The 16,592-nt window shown below is 33.6% G+C and overlaps 1 protein-coding gene across 1 annotated transcript in view; it reads left to right on the top strand.

Moving 5' to 3' along the window:
- Positions 1 to 16,592, top strand: part of LOC118733090 (voltage-dependent calcium channel type A subunit alpha-1) — a gene marked incomplete in the record, with an annotated part of 130,634 nt that overhangs the window by 87,311 nt on the left and 26,731 nt on the right. Inside the window, 4 exon segments of the mRNA XM_036462293.1 lie at positions 3,518 to 3,612; positions 10,403 to 10,681; positions 13,713 to 13,915; positions 14,047 to 14,255. Coding sequence (XP_036318186.1) covers positions 3,518 to 3,612; positions 10,403 to 10,681; positions 13,713 to 13,915; positions 14,047 to 14,255 — 786 coding nt within the window.

A 16,592-nucleotide genomic window follows, 5' to 3' on the forward strand; every position in this document is an offset into this window, starting at 1 on the left:
ACAGAAAAGATTTAAATATTTTAGGATCGAAAAATTTAAATTTAAAATATTTAAAAACTTTAAGACCGAAACTTTAAAATTTAATCCCCGACTGAGAAGACTAAAAAATTTTAAATAAGAAAAGTTAAAAATTTAAATCCTGACTGAAAAGATTTAAAACTTTTAAGAACGAAAAATTTAAAATTTTAAAATATTTCAAAATTTTAAGAACGAAAAATTGAAAATTTAATCCCTGACTGAAAAGATTTAAAAAATTTAAGAACAAAAACTGAAAAATTTAACCCCTGTTGGATATGTTTTTGGAACGCAATTTCATTTCTGAGTGGGTTCTCCAAACATCGAACTTTTTCGATAAAAACTTTGCCATTAAGTTTGCTTTCAAGAGAGGATTTTCAGGACACATCGCGTAATTCATGGCAACGAAATGACTTAGGAACCAAAAGGGTTTCTTATTTGCCTGAGTTACTGACCTAGACTTACAGTCTGTTTCACTTGATCCCGGATCTTCGGTACTCACGCGGCTAGAATGCAATTGGCCCACGACTCTGCCTGTCAAAGCGATAAATCTATACGTCTGCTCTGCCTTCCGTTGGGCCAGAATAGCGTTTCAGGGCAAGTCTTGCTTTGCAGATCTGGCGGATGTGAGTTGCATTTGCATTTGCATTATGTTCCGGAACTCCATTAGGTAAATTTGACTAAATAGAAAGTTGATATTGGTTCCTTTTTAGCACGGGGTGAGAAAGGATATAGGTACAATTGCAAAGAGCTCCTCACCCTCGTTCCATGTCAGGTTTTGTTTGGAGACGCACCACTTGCGTCGTTGTCCATATTCAGTGTCAAGAACGACAAATAACACTGAAGATTGCATAATTCCGAAAGCGTTTTTTTTTTTTGCACATCAAACCGGCCTGGGGATGATGGAAATTTGTTCCGATATCTACAATACCGAGTAAAAATATCTATTTTGACGTAATAAAAATCTTCAACAACTCAAAATTCTTTTGTTTTGAAGAACGTTCCAAACTTTCAGCAAAGCCTTTGTTTCACTAGTTTTATTTCTTTTAGGCTTTTTCCATCCCATAGGGAAGTGTGTTCGTACGTGTAGCTTAGCCATATGGCCAGTCAAAATCTTATCATTCATAACTAACGCTGCTCGAAAATTTCATCAACTGCAACCCCAATAAAAATTGGCAATAAACAAATTGGCTTCACGTCTTATGACATGTACATGTGAGTGCGTACGTGTGCGCAATACCCCAACTCTCAAAATTCCAATATTTCATCGCACGCACCTTTTTTTGTAATGTTGATGAAAAATCGAGCGCGTTCACTCGTAGAACAAGTAGTTAGCAATATTTTTAGTGTTTAGGATTTCATTTCAATATTGATAACATGATTAATAATCTTTTGATATATTTACATTTATATATTGTACAAATACTAAATAACGATTACGAAAACCGAAAACGATATGTCAACGATATGCCAAATTAATTACAATTATTGCAAATGCAAAATCATATGAAATGAAATGAAATGAAAACCCAAAAACGTTAAATGCAAAACAAAAAAAATATAAAAACGAAATCGTTAAATGTGCGTAATTGAAAGGTTTTTGGAAATATAAAATATGATCCGGATACACAACTCAACCGCCACAATAATTTTCAATCATTCTCCGGTGGAATCATGCTGCTCTTTCGGTAAACAAAAACAATGTTGACTTAAAACAAGTATTGCCAAACAAAGTAATTATTTATGACAAGTAATATTTTCTTAACAAGTAACAGTTACTTACCAATTCGTATATATTTATACACATACTCGTATAACTAATATATACATAACTACCTACTATATACTATATTTGCATATAAGTACATATGATATTCGTATATTTGTTGGCGTTGCTCTTTTGACTAGTGTTGGTTGGCGTTGTTTTTGAACGAAATAAAACAAAACAAAAAATAAAAATAAAAAATAAAAAATTAAATACAAAACAAAATACAAAAAACCATATCAGTATTATGTATTGCATAAATATGTACTTAGCTACAAGCCTACATCGATTTATGAAGAGTTCCCACCTACTACTAACTAAATTCATATGCATACAAATACTTTGTAAAACAATTTTCTTTGGGGGCTAGCTTGAAATTTACAGTAGTTTATACACAAATAAATATATAATTACATATATATATTTCTATTGAATAGAGTTCTACTTGTTTCGTTGCTACATACTTACTATGTATCTAATTATCGAGTTGTGTTTGAGGAATGTAGTTAATTCAATTAAATTTTTGTATATCATTTTGAATTTATTCCAAAGAGTTACTTATTTGAAACAGTTCCTTACAGTTTATACCTTATGTACATACATATATAGATTTGGAAGATTTTACCACCACGACCACCACCACCATGTAAGGTACTATATACTTACTTAAATATATACATATGTACTTATGTAAATGATTTCTCAGCCCAAACACTCACAAGAAAATTGTAATACCAAAGTTACTCGTTCACACCGATACAAAAACACTACTACTTAAATGCGTTGAAAGTCCGTTTGCAGTGCTAGTTGGTACAGAAGACTAGCCCAAAGCGACACCCTTCCACAAAATTTCAAAACCTTGACGCTAAAACGTACTTAAATGAAAAAGTAAAAAATTAGCAATAAACAGTTATCACCACCAGTACTTGAGGCATTCAACAAAAGGAATTTCACTCTTTGTAAAATCTCTCTCACTCACACACACATATGTACACACAAGAACCCCATTCCAAGAAGCGTTACTACCCCTTAAAATGTTTGTAAAAGTTTAAACTCCTTTCAACACAAATGCTAAAGTCACAATGAATACTCGTAGTAGTAAATATTTACATACATACATGCATATGTAAGTGTTGAAATTAAATGCTGTTTGAATTTCTCACAGGGGCTGTGTCACGAATATGTAAACACACTTTGTGCTTACTGTACTCACGTCCCCCACTTTCACCCGGTTTTTGAGTTGAATATTTCCACCCCCACCATAAAAATAAAAAAACGTACTAGTTAATTGTGAACAGTTTTGTAGTTTGATTCAGTAGAAGGCTTTGAATATTTTCTTAATTATTTTGTTACTCATACAAAAATGATCGACCAACATTCGAATACGTACATACATACATACATTTAAAACAATTTCCATGCCAAAACAGTTGTATTTGTAACAGAGTTTATTTTACGAAATGTAAAAAAAAACAAAGATTTTTAGTTAATTAGATATGATTCGAATATTTGTGCGTTTTTATTTGTTTTGATTCACTGTTTATTGCATTATTAATTTCCCTTTGATTTCTTCATACTTTTCTAGCATTCTTACCACCACCACCAATTATTGTTTATTTTTGTCTAAAAAAAAAAACAAAAAAAAATTAAAATATGTTAAAAAATTTAAAACAAAATCAATAGCAGTACAAAAACTGATTTTTAATAAAAATTAAATCACATTCGCTACATGCATAGGTGTTTGGGAATATCAAACTAGATACAATGGAAAATACCATTACTAGGCACAACAACTTCCAATCATTTATACAAGGCGTCATGTTGCTATTCAGGTATGTAAATCTAGTTTCACTGGACTCATTCTTTTCTAAAAGTTTTAACGATTAAAAATAATAATGAACCATATAACAAAAAAAAAAAAGAAAATTTTAATAATCTTATGCGATTTTTAGCGCCTCTAGAAAATTTCTAGCAACACTATATACTTTCAGATTTATATGAAATTTAGTGTGAACTTATAAAAAGTGAACGTTTTCTAATTAAAAAAAAAAAATCTTAAAAGTTAGCTATAGCTAGGAGAATACATAATCTCACAGGATTTAATCAACTATATTTTACCCACATATCATATACTCGTATGTATGTTCCTACATCTAAGACATTTAGAGAGTGGACAAAATCCCAGGGTAGTCATTCAATTGTAATAAAACATTGACACATTTTATAAACACTATATAGTAAGTAAAAAAAATAAATTAATTAAAGTTTGTATGCCCCGTAAAAAAAGATAAACTCTGGCAGCATTAAGATCCTTCGACTCACGTGAAACATGGTCTGTGTACTGCACAAACTATAAATCCATTAAAGGTCAACTTTTTGTGGGTTCCAGGTCATCAGTTTAACCGACCACTACATAACGTTACTGGCTTCCTATGTGTTTAGCTTTTGTCACTCATATTCTTTGAAGGAAAGATTAAAAGAATTACTAAATACTTTTCGAGTCAGCGCCCAATCAACTTATTCAAAATTGCACGGAAGGGTTGGTTGGTTTAAGTGGATTGTCACGCCGGTAACAAGCAATAAGCATGTTTGCCATTTTGATTCCACAACTCGTGTAATCTACAACAATTTGGCGGCTTTAATAAATTTCAGTACGTCACACTGTAATATTCTGCAGGAATAGTTTGCGGACTGTCTTTAGTCTCATCCTTGCGAGTGCTGCACACCCGAACAGCAAGTGTTCGACTTTCTCTATTGAGCCCGGGTCATCGCAACTGCGACAAACCCTTTTGAAGGCATGCACCCCAACTGGCCCTGTGCACACTACACTTTGTTGCTCATTCCTAAGAGGGCTTTGCTTTTAAGTGGGTCGTAGGACACCCAGATTTAAATAATTTGGGTCTCAATTAATCTTCATTCGTGATGAGGTTTAGGATATATCGCTGCGTTTTTCTACCGTTAATATATATGTAAGTGACATCGCTGGCTTTTCTTCTCTTCCCTAATCCTATTTGACACCTCTGGCAATCCTTACGAGGAATTACAAGGGAAAGTCTATAATTTACTAGTTCAAATATGCATCCAATAATAATAAGAAAAGCTTTACAACCTTAACTAACCTAGATTCGTCTATTAGGGCTAGAATTTATATCCAGATTTTTTGACTATCCGTATAATACAGATAGTGGATATTCGAATATCTGGACAAAAAATCCATATATATCGTGGCTCCTTTCCAACTACCGGCGCTAATACTAAAAGCCTCAGAAATCTTTCATCGACCTTTCTTTCCAATAATCTAGGAAACCGTCTCTCGGATGTGGTCACTATTTTTGTTCCGGTCCCATACTCGTAGTTAGATTTCAAGACTGACTTTATTCTCGGTTCCTATTGTGGTTCCCTAACACACGCAGTTCTTTTAATTCTCCGAAATTATTATTGCCAAAACTGAATTCTTGAATCAATATACATACATACATACATACATATTGGAAGAGGGAAACAGTCGGCAAAAAGCGATGATATCGATACCGTTGGCATGCGACAGTGATTTAGCCCTCTGTCTCTTTTTCGTTCTTTAATGGGCTTGAGCAGGTTCTTCATCTGACGGATAAAGCATCGAATCCATAGTCAACGGCAAGGGGCTCTGTAGGTTATACTGTAGACGTAGCACACTGGGTTCTTGTCTAAGTTATACACAACTTTTTTCTAGAGGTTTTGGGCTTACACATTTGTGCAACCTAAATGGGGGAATCGACATTCTTCAATATCAAATACTGATTTTTTTTTTGCTAAAATGGAGCCCAACTAAACTAAGCCCGCGAGATGCAAAAAATTACGCCTATTTTAGACAATCTCTATCAATTACAAGAATAGCTAGACAGTTGGGACTAAAATTAGGCCTGGAACAATGAGTTCGTGATTTCATCCAATATTTTCATCCTTTATTCCAACTAAGTTAGTCTAATTTTATGTTTATAAAACTGTGCTCGAGAGTTTTAAATTATAGAAATTTGGATGGAAGGGACATGTTTCTATTTCGTTTTTTAAATTAAATTGTTAAACAACTGACTGGGGACAGGCAGCGTTTTCTCCGCATTGCTGTCGTGAAACAAACAAAGTCGATTTTACTAATGATAAAATATACTCAACCAAAAATGCTCTAACGAAAAGCAAGTGGGAAAAATTTGGCAGAATTTATAAAAGCGCTTATCTTTATGCGGGCCCCATGTGAGAACCCCATTCTCAAGGTGTTGTGATCTACAACGAAAGCTGATGAAGGTCACATTTAAATAAAATTAAACACCTGGCATTGAAACGCTGAATTCAAGTGCCAATCTCACAAAAGAAATATTTGCAACTTTTTTTTTGCAAATGTGTCAATGCCTTGTTTGCTAAATAACTGCAAATAATTTGCTTAGAAACATAAAAAAAAATATTTATAAAGCTGTTTTGCACAACCTTGGGATTTTGTCCAATAATTTTTTATTCGTCTTAAAATTTGTGCTCTTTAACCCTTTTTATGTCCATATAAAATAGTTTATAATGTATGAATTTTTATTTTCAAAAAAGAAATAAACACATACACACTTATTTCACTCTCTACTATTTACTCGTATATACACATGCTCATTTAGACAACCTTATTATTTTGAAAAGTTTTCTTGTGCTTGCAATTTTTCAAGAATTAATTGATTACAGTTCCCAGTTAATAGTTTTTAGTGCACTAGTGTTTGTTAAATATGCTCATTAAATACTAAATAATATGCCTAAAGTAATATCACACAGTTCACACAGCTAAAATCAAATCTATGCTAAAATTCTTAGATAATGCCAGACATTTTACTTAACATACATACATACATACATAAATACTTGTGTAGATATGTATTTGTATAAAAAGGTATTGAAACAGTCGTTTTACGTGTGAAGAAGCATTCAAGGTTTTTAATTTATTTATATCACAACCAAATGTGAAAAAAAAAATTCTTAAACTTTATAAAATCAGGTATTTCTCAGTAAAATTTTGAGTACCTTTTTCTGCTGATAGTTAAAAAAACTAAATTAGCTAAGTAACCCGACACGTGGGTTCCGCTCACAACTTTTAGGTTGTCAGTTATGATAATTTTGCAAGACGATAGAAGGTTTCCTGCATCACGAAAAGAGTCAATAATGATAGAATACAAGATTGCGCCGATCAGAGAGGATTTTTGAGAATAACTTTTGTGTGACGTCACACTGGTGCAATTGCGAGAGAGAAATGCCAAAATGTGAGCAAGAATGGAAGAAGAAGAAAAAATGTTGCAAGGAAAACGTAAAGAAGTTGCACAAGTGTGACGTCATGCAAACAACGATTCTGTCAAATTCGTTAAGAGAGGAATAGCGGTCCGAGATCGGCGCAACCCACGATCCAGAAAATAAAGGACGCGCCATTCGCGGACCGCTAACCCTCTCTTCGTCGATTTGACAGCATCCACCCAATCGCTGACGTCATAAAATACTTTTGTTTACATTCACTGTTGCCAACTTGATGCTTTTCGCACCAAATTTAGTGGGTATTCAAAACGCGAAAAATTTTGAGTTTTGTGCTTGGTGCGTTTTTGGTGCTTTTGTTTTTAGTTTAAAGACACCAAATTAGAAAATCTTAAAAAAATGGATGCAAAATTTATAGCAATCGTAAGTGTGGTAAACAATTGTACAAAAATTTAAACAAAATCATGGCACAGTGACAATCATAAGCGACAACGAAATATGTGGCACCACCTTCAATTATGCCAGAAGAAATCAACCGCTGTGCAAGAAACATTGATTTTTATTGATTTGAATCGGCATCCCTTCAATAAAATTATGTATTCATATAAAGTCTATAAAATACACCAATCAAAATTTGGTGCTTTTTCAAATTCAAAACTTGGCAGCACTGCCTTTTGTTCGATACTTCCTCTTTTTATTGTCGAGTTCGTCTTGCTCTTTCATTCTGGTATTTATTGACGTCACGGCCAGTTGCTCTCAGCTCGATTGTTCTTGTGTTCTATCATTCTTGGGCGCAACCTTTGTATTCTCTCAATCGTGGAAAAGACTTAACTGAGCGTAAGTAAGCCGCTATTTAAGCGAGCTCGTCTGCCGCGCAATTTGCCGATATTTCACTCTGCCCGTGAACTCATACCACGTCCACGATAGATTTCGCGGCTCACTCGTTCAGAGTTTTCCTACATCGTTTGCCAGTTTCGAAGAGATGCCGTTGCATGGATTGTGTATAGTTTGAGCCCACTACCAATCTTGTGGTTCAAATTTGAGCAATCGATAAAAGTTACGGTAGACCTTGTATCCAGCTATATACGACCTACCCATTCGTTTCACGTTTTGACTTATCGAGATTACGATTACCGAGATTTTCGGGGTGTCGTTACCTCAATCCCGGGATTATTCCTGGGTTTAGGTGTTTTTGTTTTTTTCCTCTGACGTCGGAATTTATTTTAAAGAACTTTGTAATTTCAAAGATATGATTATTTCCAAAAATTATTTAAAAAAGTCAATGCAATGTAGAATAAAAATATGGGTACCAAATGGGAGAGGAATTTTCTTTATAATTAAAAAAAATTAGAAATTTTTGGATTCACAAGAACGAATTGGTAATTTTTTAAGCTGATAAAGTTATAAGGACGAAATTCGTTTATGTTATCAAGTTTATTTAAATTCTTAACATATAAATTTTTCAAAAACAAATATTGCCGAATTTCAAGGATAAAATTTTAAAATGACTTTTCAATACTTACCAGTCCTTCTATAGAATTTCTCTTTAATTTGATACCCATACTTCTTCTCTAAGGACATTTCACTGAACTTTGTAAATCATTTTTGAATTACTGTCGTCAGAGTGAAAAACTAAAAACGTAATTTTACTAAGAGAACAGAAATATAGCCAAGTAAAGGAGTTCCTATTATTGCCATCAGTGCTAATTACAAATCCAGAAAACCCCGGGATTATTTGCCAAGAATCCCGGTACTCTCGGGACCTGGAAAATGCAGGGTCCCAGGATTAATATTCCCAACATATAAACATTCCAGTTTATTTCAATTTTAGATGTTGCGCTTTTAAACTTTTTCGTCGTACACAAAACAACAAACAAAAAAAGCAAACTGTTTCTACAGGTAACAGAACAATTAATTACATGTGAGACTAAACCAGTTGCAAATCGAAAAACTCCATGCCAGTGCGGGACCTTATCCCCGGGAGAACTTGAAGACTGTTTTTAATGCAGCCAATGAACTTATTATTGAAGTTATTTTCAAAAGCAGAAATATAAAAAAAAAAAAAACATCTTAAAAAACTAACACCCAAATTTATAAAAAATAAAGAATACTTTAACTGCTTTATATATCGAAAATTTGTATAAAAATGTCACTTTATAGAGCTCTATAAATCTATTTTATTTTTTATGAATAAGGTCATACGTTTTTTCTTGCTAACTAATTCATAAAACAGTTGACACTTAGCACTTGTAGAGATATTAAAATCTTTGGAAATAATTTGAAAATTGTATAAAATATGCAGTGAAGCTGCGATAAGTAGTTCGGATCAGCTATTTGCAATTAGATATTAAAATAAAAAAGGTTAAGTGGCGGAACGAGATATATTTATTAAAAATTTCTAAAGTATGCAACAATTTGCATTTAAAACTATATGTCATATATACTTAATTAATATTTAAGAGTAACAAAAAAATTTAAAAAAAAACGACCACCACTGTAAATAAATTATCGAAGTTTTACTGTACATACACACTAAATTATGTATGTAAATGCGACAGAGTGGATTGCAAAAAGCGCCATAAAGTTTTCCGTGTGACGAGTCCCGAAAATAGCCAAAATCGAGAAATACTCATTACTTTTTATTTGTAACCCGATTGTAATGTGGCTTTGTTATCGTCTTGACCTGAATTACCAATTTCAGTAAGTTATCAAATTTTAATGATCTCAAACAGTTCGAGGACATTTATAAAATCGGGCCATAAATAAAAAAGTTATAGAGAAAACTAGATATTTTGCTTTTGTTTGCAAAGCGAACCGATCTAATGTACTCACCTAAGTAATATCTGTTTATATATAGATATGTAACTTTAAAAAAGTAAAATAAAAAGCAATTACCTGATTTTATAAAGATTTTTTTATTGTTCTTTGATGGCAACTTATTTTTTTATTGAGTATACAAAAATTTTAGCGTAGTTCAAACGGTACAAAAAATACGCATTTAGTTCAATTCCCCATCCCAGCTGTGTACTATCCAACACGAGTTGCAAATATAGACTTGCATTTAATATGATTAGCCGCGTTTTTAAACTTTACTAAATAGATACATACACACAAAAACACAAACGAGTAAACCGAAATTGTTATGTACTTTATAAAAAAAAACACACACACACACACAAATTTGCTTTTACTTGTATATTTACTACATACATATGTATAGTTAATGTATTCTTAGTATAATAGAAAAATAAATAAATATTTAAAAGTTATAGTATGTATCTACTGTCATACACAGTACTTACGCTATCTCTGTAGCACACAACTTATTTGATCCATATTGTACTAACGCTTTGCGTAAAATCTTTATAGATGTGCAACTGGCGAGGCGTGGCCGAACATTATGCTGGCGTGCCTTAAGGGGAGGCCATGCGACGAGGAAGCCGACAAGGGCAACGAAACATGCGGCTCAACGCTGGCATACGCTTATTTTGTATCGTTCATATTCTTTTGCTCATTTCTCATGTTGAATTTATTCGTTGCCGTTATTATGGATAATTTCGATTATCTCACCAGAGACTCCAGCATATTGGGTGCCCATCATTTGGACGAGTTCGTTCGGATATGGGCTGAATATGATCCAAATGCGACGTAATTATCAATTTAATATAAAACAAAAATATAGATTTACTTATTTCATTAATTTCTGTTCGAAAAATCGAAACAATTTAAGCAAAATCACATTTGTTCGTTTGTGCATCTATTTACATACATGTTTAGTTTTTTGTTAATCTCTATGTGTTTGTGTTAACGTTGTTAATCACTTCATTTACTTTTTGTAAACAGAAAAAAAAAAACTATTTTTGATAATTTTTTAACCATATTTGTGTTTCATTTCAACAATTTTTTCAAAATGTTCACATTCCAGTAGGATTTTTGGGTTACAGATTGGTTATGTTGTAAATGGTTTGTAAACTCACGCATACATGTACCTAATTGCATAATGTATTTCAAGTTGTATTCAACACACTGAAGTAAGATTATAATGTACAATAATACATGTACATAGTATAAACTGGTTTAGGAAACCGAAATCACATGATGCCAATATACATATTTACCATATGTATTTGGGCCAGTGTAGGTCAAATCGACAAATGGTTCGGATGGACCATTTTTGATTTGGATAAATTTTGGTTAGATCTTTTCTTTTATCATACAACAAAGTTCCCGTTGAAGGGCTTTGCAACACTTCGAGACTATGCCTGGAATTTTCGTCACGTCTACATTTTTCTCCGCAGGTAGCTTTCATTAGTGTGAAAAAGTTTTTTGTTTATAATTTGTGGACCTGCCATCAGCCATTTTCAATATTTTCGAAAATTAATTTTGGCTAAATTTTTGGGCGAATTTCTTCTCGGCCGGCAACTGAAATATATAACTTTGTTTCCCATATTCCATTGCTCGCATTGCGCCTGATCGCGTCGTGGCCCTTTGGGCATCTTCCTTCATCTCTGCGATAGCAGCACATTCCTCGAGACACAAGTGGTTTTTTAGGACTTGCTAAAACCAAATAGTTTCCTCCGCGATGATACGTAAAGAACAGGAAATAAGGCGAAATTCTCCGAATGTGAAAGTAGAAAGCGCGACCTAAGGGGCGAATCTATTAGTTTTCTGTTGAGATTACAGTTTTCCAAGTCCGCGACATAGTATAGAGCTCGTTCACGGTTCCCTCTAGCTAATATGGGAACGTTTGACTCCTATTTCGGTAGCGTCTGGTTATTTCCTAGTCAGACTCATGTAGGCACTTGTGTCATATTGACATTGCAGGAAACTGCGCCGCAGATAAGTAGCCTATAAGATCTGACCGAGAGCAAATAGACAATTACATACGGAAAACTTTGGTTCAGATGGATGCCGCGTTACCTCAGCGCACGCTGCATAGAATCATGTATATTTTCAACTTCACAATCTTTCTAGACGAGAGCGGATGGCAGACGTTTATGCTTTAGCTAAGCAGTCCAAATGTGCCCTTTTTTGAGCCAATCTCATTAACCTACCTGGAACAGTGACGCCCAAATCGTAGGTCACTGGCAAACATATTTTTTATTTTTTACGTGACGTCCGCAGTAACCAGAGTAGAGGTGCAATGGGAGTCAAGGACGCAGAAAATTTGGAACTGTCATATTTGGCTAGCCGTTGCCGGACCGATTGTTTTTTGCTGCAGCTAAATTGTAAATTAAAAGTGTGTTGTGTACAACAATGTCTATCACAGTGTATATACACAGAAATATTTTGTATTTGTTTTCATAACCATATATACATACATACATATGTGTTTATTATTGTTAAAATATTTTCTTTTGATTTCGTGTAAATATTTATGAGCTTATGTGAAAGCTCTTTATTATATTAAATGATTATTATTTGTTCGTATTTGCTTCATATTGGAAGAATGTAAAAAAAAACAGAAAATATGAAAACCATATCAAAGTAAAACTTCGAGGTGCAAGAAGAAGATTTAAGAAAATTTCAAGGAGTCGAATTTTTTAACATACTCATTCACGTTACTATATGCTACATATATCATTTTTATTAAATAATTTTCTAAAATTTCTAGTTGCTAGAAGTACTTACATATGTATATACATTGCTGTATATTTGCAATTATATAGGCTTCGCATATAACTGCTAGTACGCATTGAAGGATTTCTTTTTTAAGTTACAGTCTCCCGTTGGAACAGCGAAAGCTTGCAAACGCTAAGCTTTCATTTAAAGCTGAAACTGTAGACCACGAAAGCTCAATATTAATTAAAAAATAAAGAGTTTGTTTTTTTTTTTTTAATTTTCGCAGCTGCTGCTCAAGGCTTAAATATACATACATATATCGATAACTTTATATAGCTTATCGACGAAGCTTTAGAAAAAAAAAAATAAAATTCCTAGAGAAGGCTTTAAAATCCTTAAATACTGCTAGTATCTAAAGCGGTGGTGGGCACCGGCCTGCTCGCGGACAAAGCTCATTCAAACTTTCTCTACTAAATATGTATATACAAAGCTTGAGAGAGCTTTGCCCGCGAGCAAACTGATGCCCACCACCGATCTAAAGGTTGTTAAACCATAAATAACAATTTGTGAAGACGATGAAGTTTCACTTTTTGCCATTCCTTTTGCGATTTCTTGGAGAAAGTCGCTATAGCTTCTTTTATTTACTTGTTGTATTTAAACGTCTTTCAAGCTTTTCCCATAGCTGTAACGCAAAAACAAAGCAAAAACTATTTTCAACGAAAAATCGTATCGCCTTTTGCTTTAATATTTTTTATGTGTATATAGTAAATTTCCATTTTCGTTCCACGCTTTGTAGTTTACATACATATTTATTCTTATAAATTTGGCTAATATTCTTCTGCAAATTTTGTTCTGCTCACTAGCTAATCGTAATTTATTGCTTTTTTGGTAAATTTTGTCCTATTCGTGTATTTTTGTGTGTCGTTGTGTGTATGTACCACAACATAATTGAAAACTTCCAAGAAATTAACTAATTTTCTTACTTATTTACATATGTGCTTTTAACAAAAATCGAAAAAAAACCAACAAAAATCTGAAACAATACAAATCGTTTTTCAAATTGGAAAATCACATGAAAATTCCAAAAAACCCCTGTGAACAAACGAAAAAATCCTAGTGGTAGAATACATTATACGGAAATGTATGATATGTTGAAAAATATGGATCCTCCGTTGGGGTTCGGTAACAAATGTCCCAATCGCCTCGCCTACAAGAAGCTGATACGTATGAATATGCCTTTGGATGATGAAATGAGAGTACAATTTACAACGACGCTGTTTGCGTTGATACGCGAAAATCTGAGTATAAAGATGCGATCTGGTAAGTCGAATGCCACAAATGCCAAATAAATAGAACTAGCACAAACAAAAAAAAAACACTGGACATTAAAAACCACATAAAAGCAATTGATTTAATTATGCCCTATTCCTTCCGCCTCCTTGTACTTTTAGCGGAGGAAATGGATCAAGCGGATTCGGAACTTAGGGAAACCATAACGAATATATGGCCTTTGCAAGCGAAGAAAATGTTGGATTTGCTTGTACCACCCATAGACCAACTGAATAAGGGCAAATTGTCGGTTGGTAAAGTGTACGCCGGTCTCTTGATATTGGAGTCGTGGCGTACGACGCGATTTGGACAAATTGATTCTGGCATGCCGGTAAGTTTTTGCATTGCAATTTTATATACATATACAATTAAACATAAGTGATGTAAGAATAAATTGGCTTATTTATTGGAATATATAAAAAAGGTATGCATATGCATACACATTCATATTAAAATATGTGAATTTCAATTGTCAATTGAACAATTAAAAACATTGTATGAGTTAAGAATTTGAGGCCTTTTTAGCTCTATATACATACATACATAAGTGTAAATATGAATTCATAGTGCATAAAACTGTAAAATATTTAGCATCACAAAAATGGTAGATACAATATATAAGCAATTGGAGGTCAATCTTAAGCCATTCGGTTTTTACATGCATATTTTATATGATTTTAATTTAAAATTACTTTTTTTATTTATTGTGTAGGAAAAACAAAATTTATATTTTTAGGTAACTGAAACATGTAAAAAATAATATACATATCACTTAAGCTGAAAGTGCGTGCTCTTGGAATTTCAATTTAAAATACATAAATTATGAAGATGTGGTGTTCGGCTCGTAGGCGCCAGCTTTTTCTTAAATATTTTTTCAATGGTTAATAACATCGAAATATTTATAAAGTCAAAGTTTTCCTATTAATAAAGCAGAATCTGCAATATGGGCTTACACTTGCGACTATCCAAGTACCCAGGGGGTGACATTTACAAGTACCAGTAGCCTCATGGCAGTAGTCGGTATAAGCGCGACATACTACTATTTGAATCTTAAATTCTTTAAAGTCAAACTACTATCAACAACCGTAAAGTTAACTACATAAATATTTACCTTCATTCGCCTTATTTTATAGTATGATTTTGTGGCTTTTAAATGGCTCTCACTACATACGCTTAAGATCTTAAGGGCACGTAGTAAGGCCAGGTTTGGGTTCGAAGTTTCACAGCGGCAAGCATTGGCTACGGGCTATGTAAAAAGTGCGATTATAGTTGTTTTGATCGCAGTATTTCAAAAACTTGGCAGTTTAGGAATAGAAATTGAAATGCGTCCACTTTTTCGTCCACCAAGCAGCATATACACTGAGAACTACTCTGTATGGTATTTAGCCTCACAGCGTGAATTCCAATGGGCCAGAAAGACCTGGTTATGTCAAGCAGGAAAGTGAGCGAGATAAAAAATGTGGTCGCTTCGTTTCAGTAGCGCACACAGTTTTTTCACCTTTGGATTGGTTCATTAAAACGGTTTTTTTTCTTTGAACCGAGGTTTCAGGCAATCAGAAGGCGCCAGGCGAATTCATCAAATTGACTAAAGAGCTGCGTAGTGTATCTACGTGAGATGACGGTTTCCGTCTTACTAATTTGACGTTGGAATAAAGAGAGAAGCAACGATAACGTCACCCTTGTGCGATGGTGAATTTTCGTTAACACGTAAATCACATAGGATAGGTCATGTCAGCTGACATGGTCACCGCTATTAGAGCGAGCCCAATGCTCATAGAATACTTGCTTTGCTACTGTACATAAAAAGCCTGTGTAAGATCATGAATACCTTATTGCTAATTGCTGGCTGAGCTTCTCCTTCAATTTGTGGCGTGTGTCCTTATCTTGTTACACAAATGTAATCAGCTACGATTTATCGCCAGTTCCGAACGGCAAATAGATTTTATGAGAAGTTTTTTTGTGACAAAAATAGTACACTCCGTTGTTTTCCATTGCCTTCCGAGAGGCGACGGCTTCTTCGGGGAAAGCAGCTCCCGTCCTACGTGTGTATGTACATGTCGATCGATCTTTTCATAGGTATCCTAATTTTTGGATCATCTTGAAGCGCAAAGCAAAATATAGATGGATTTTTTTGAAATTTTGCCGGTCCTCAGTATAAAAACCCACCTTCATGACACTCCAAGACCTGGGAATATATGTACCTAAAGGAAAATCTACATACATACATAAATATATGCCGATAGTTGGATGTAGTTAAGTATTACCCTAAGAAAATGGAAGTAAGCATTTTTGCAAACGTCGACCCATACCTCTGTTAATGGTGATGGCAATAGCAATTGAGTATATTGAACAGAGAAAGAAAGACACTCTTTTAGGTTAGAAGACCCAGTGTTTAAAAAGGTATAGTTTTTTATAGTGAGAAAGTTCAAAAAAGTTTTTGTTTTTTGAATGTAATTTTTTTTTATAAAATTTCAACTTTCTTTGGAATTCCTAAAAGGAGTGTACAAAAAAGTGCTTTCTCATATTTTGACTTTAAAAGCCTACACCATATTTTTTTGCAAAATTCATAAATTATAGTGTGTACAATTACAACGAGTCTCTGTTAATATTGATTGAAATTGAAATTCAAAAAGCACGACTTCAGCTAACAAAAAATTCGTAAGCAACA

Source organism: Rhagoletis pomonella, unplaced genomic scaffold (genome assembly GCF_013731165.1).
Source record: "Rhagoletis pomonella isolate Grant_MI unplaced genomic scaffold, Rhpom_1.0 Rhpom_scaffold_00002, whole genome shotgun sequence".
NCBI classification, from domain to species: Eukaryota; Metazoa; Arthropoda; class Insecta; order Diptera; family Tephritidae; genus Rhagoletis; species Rhagoletis pomonella.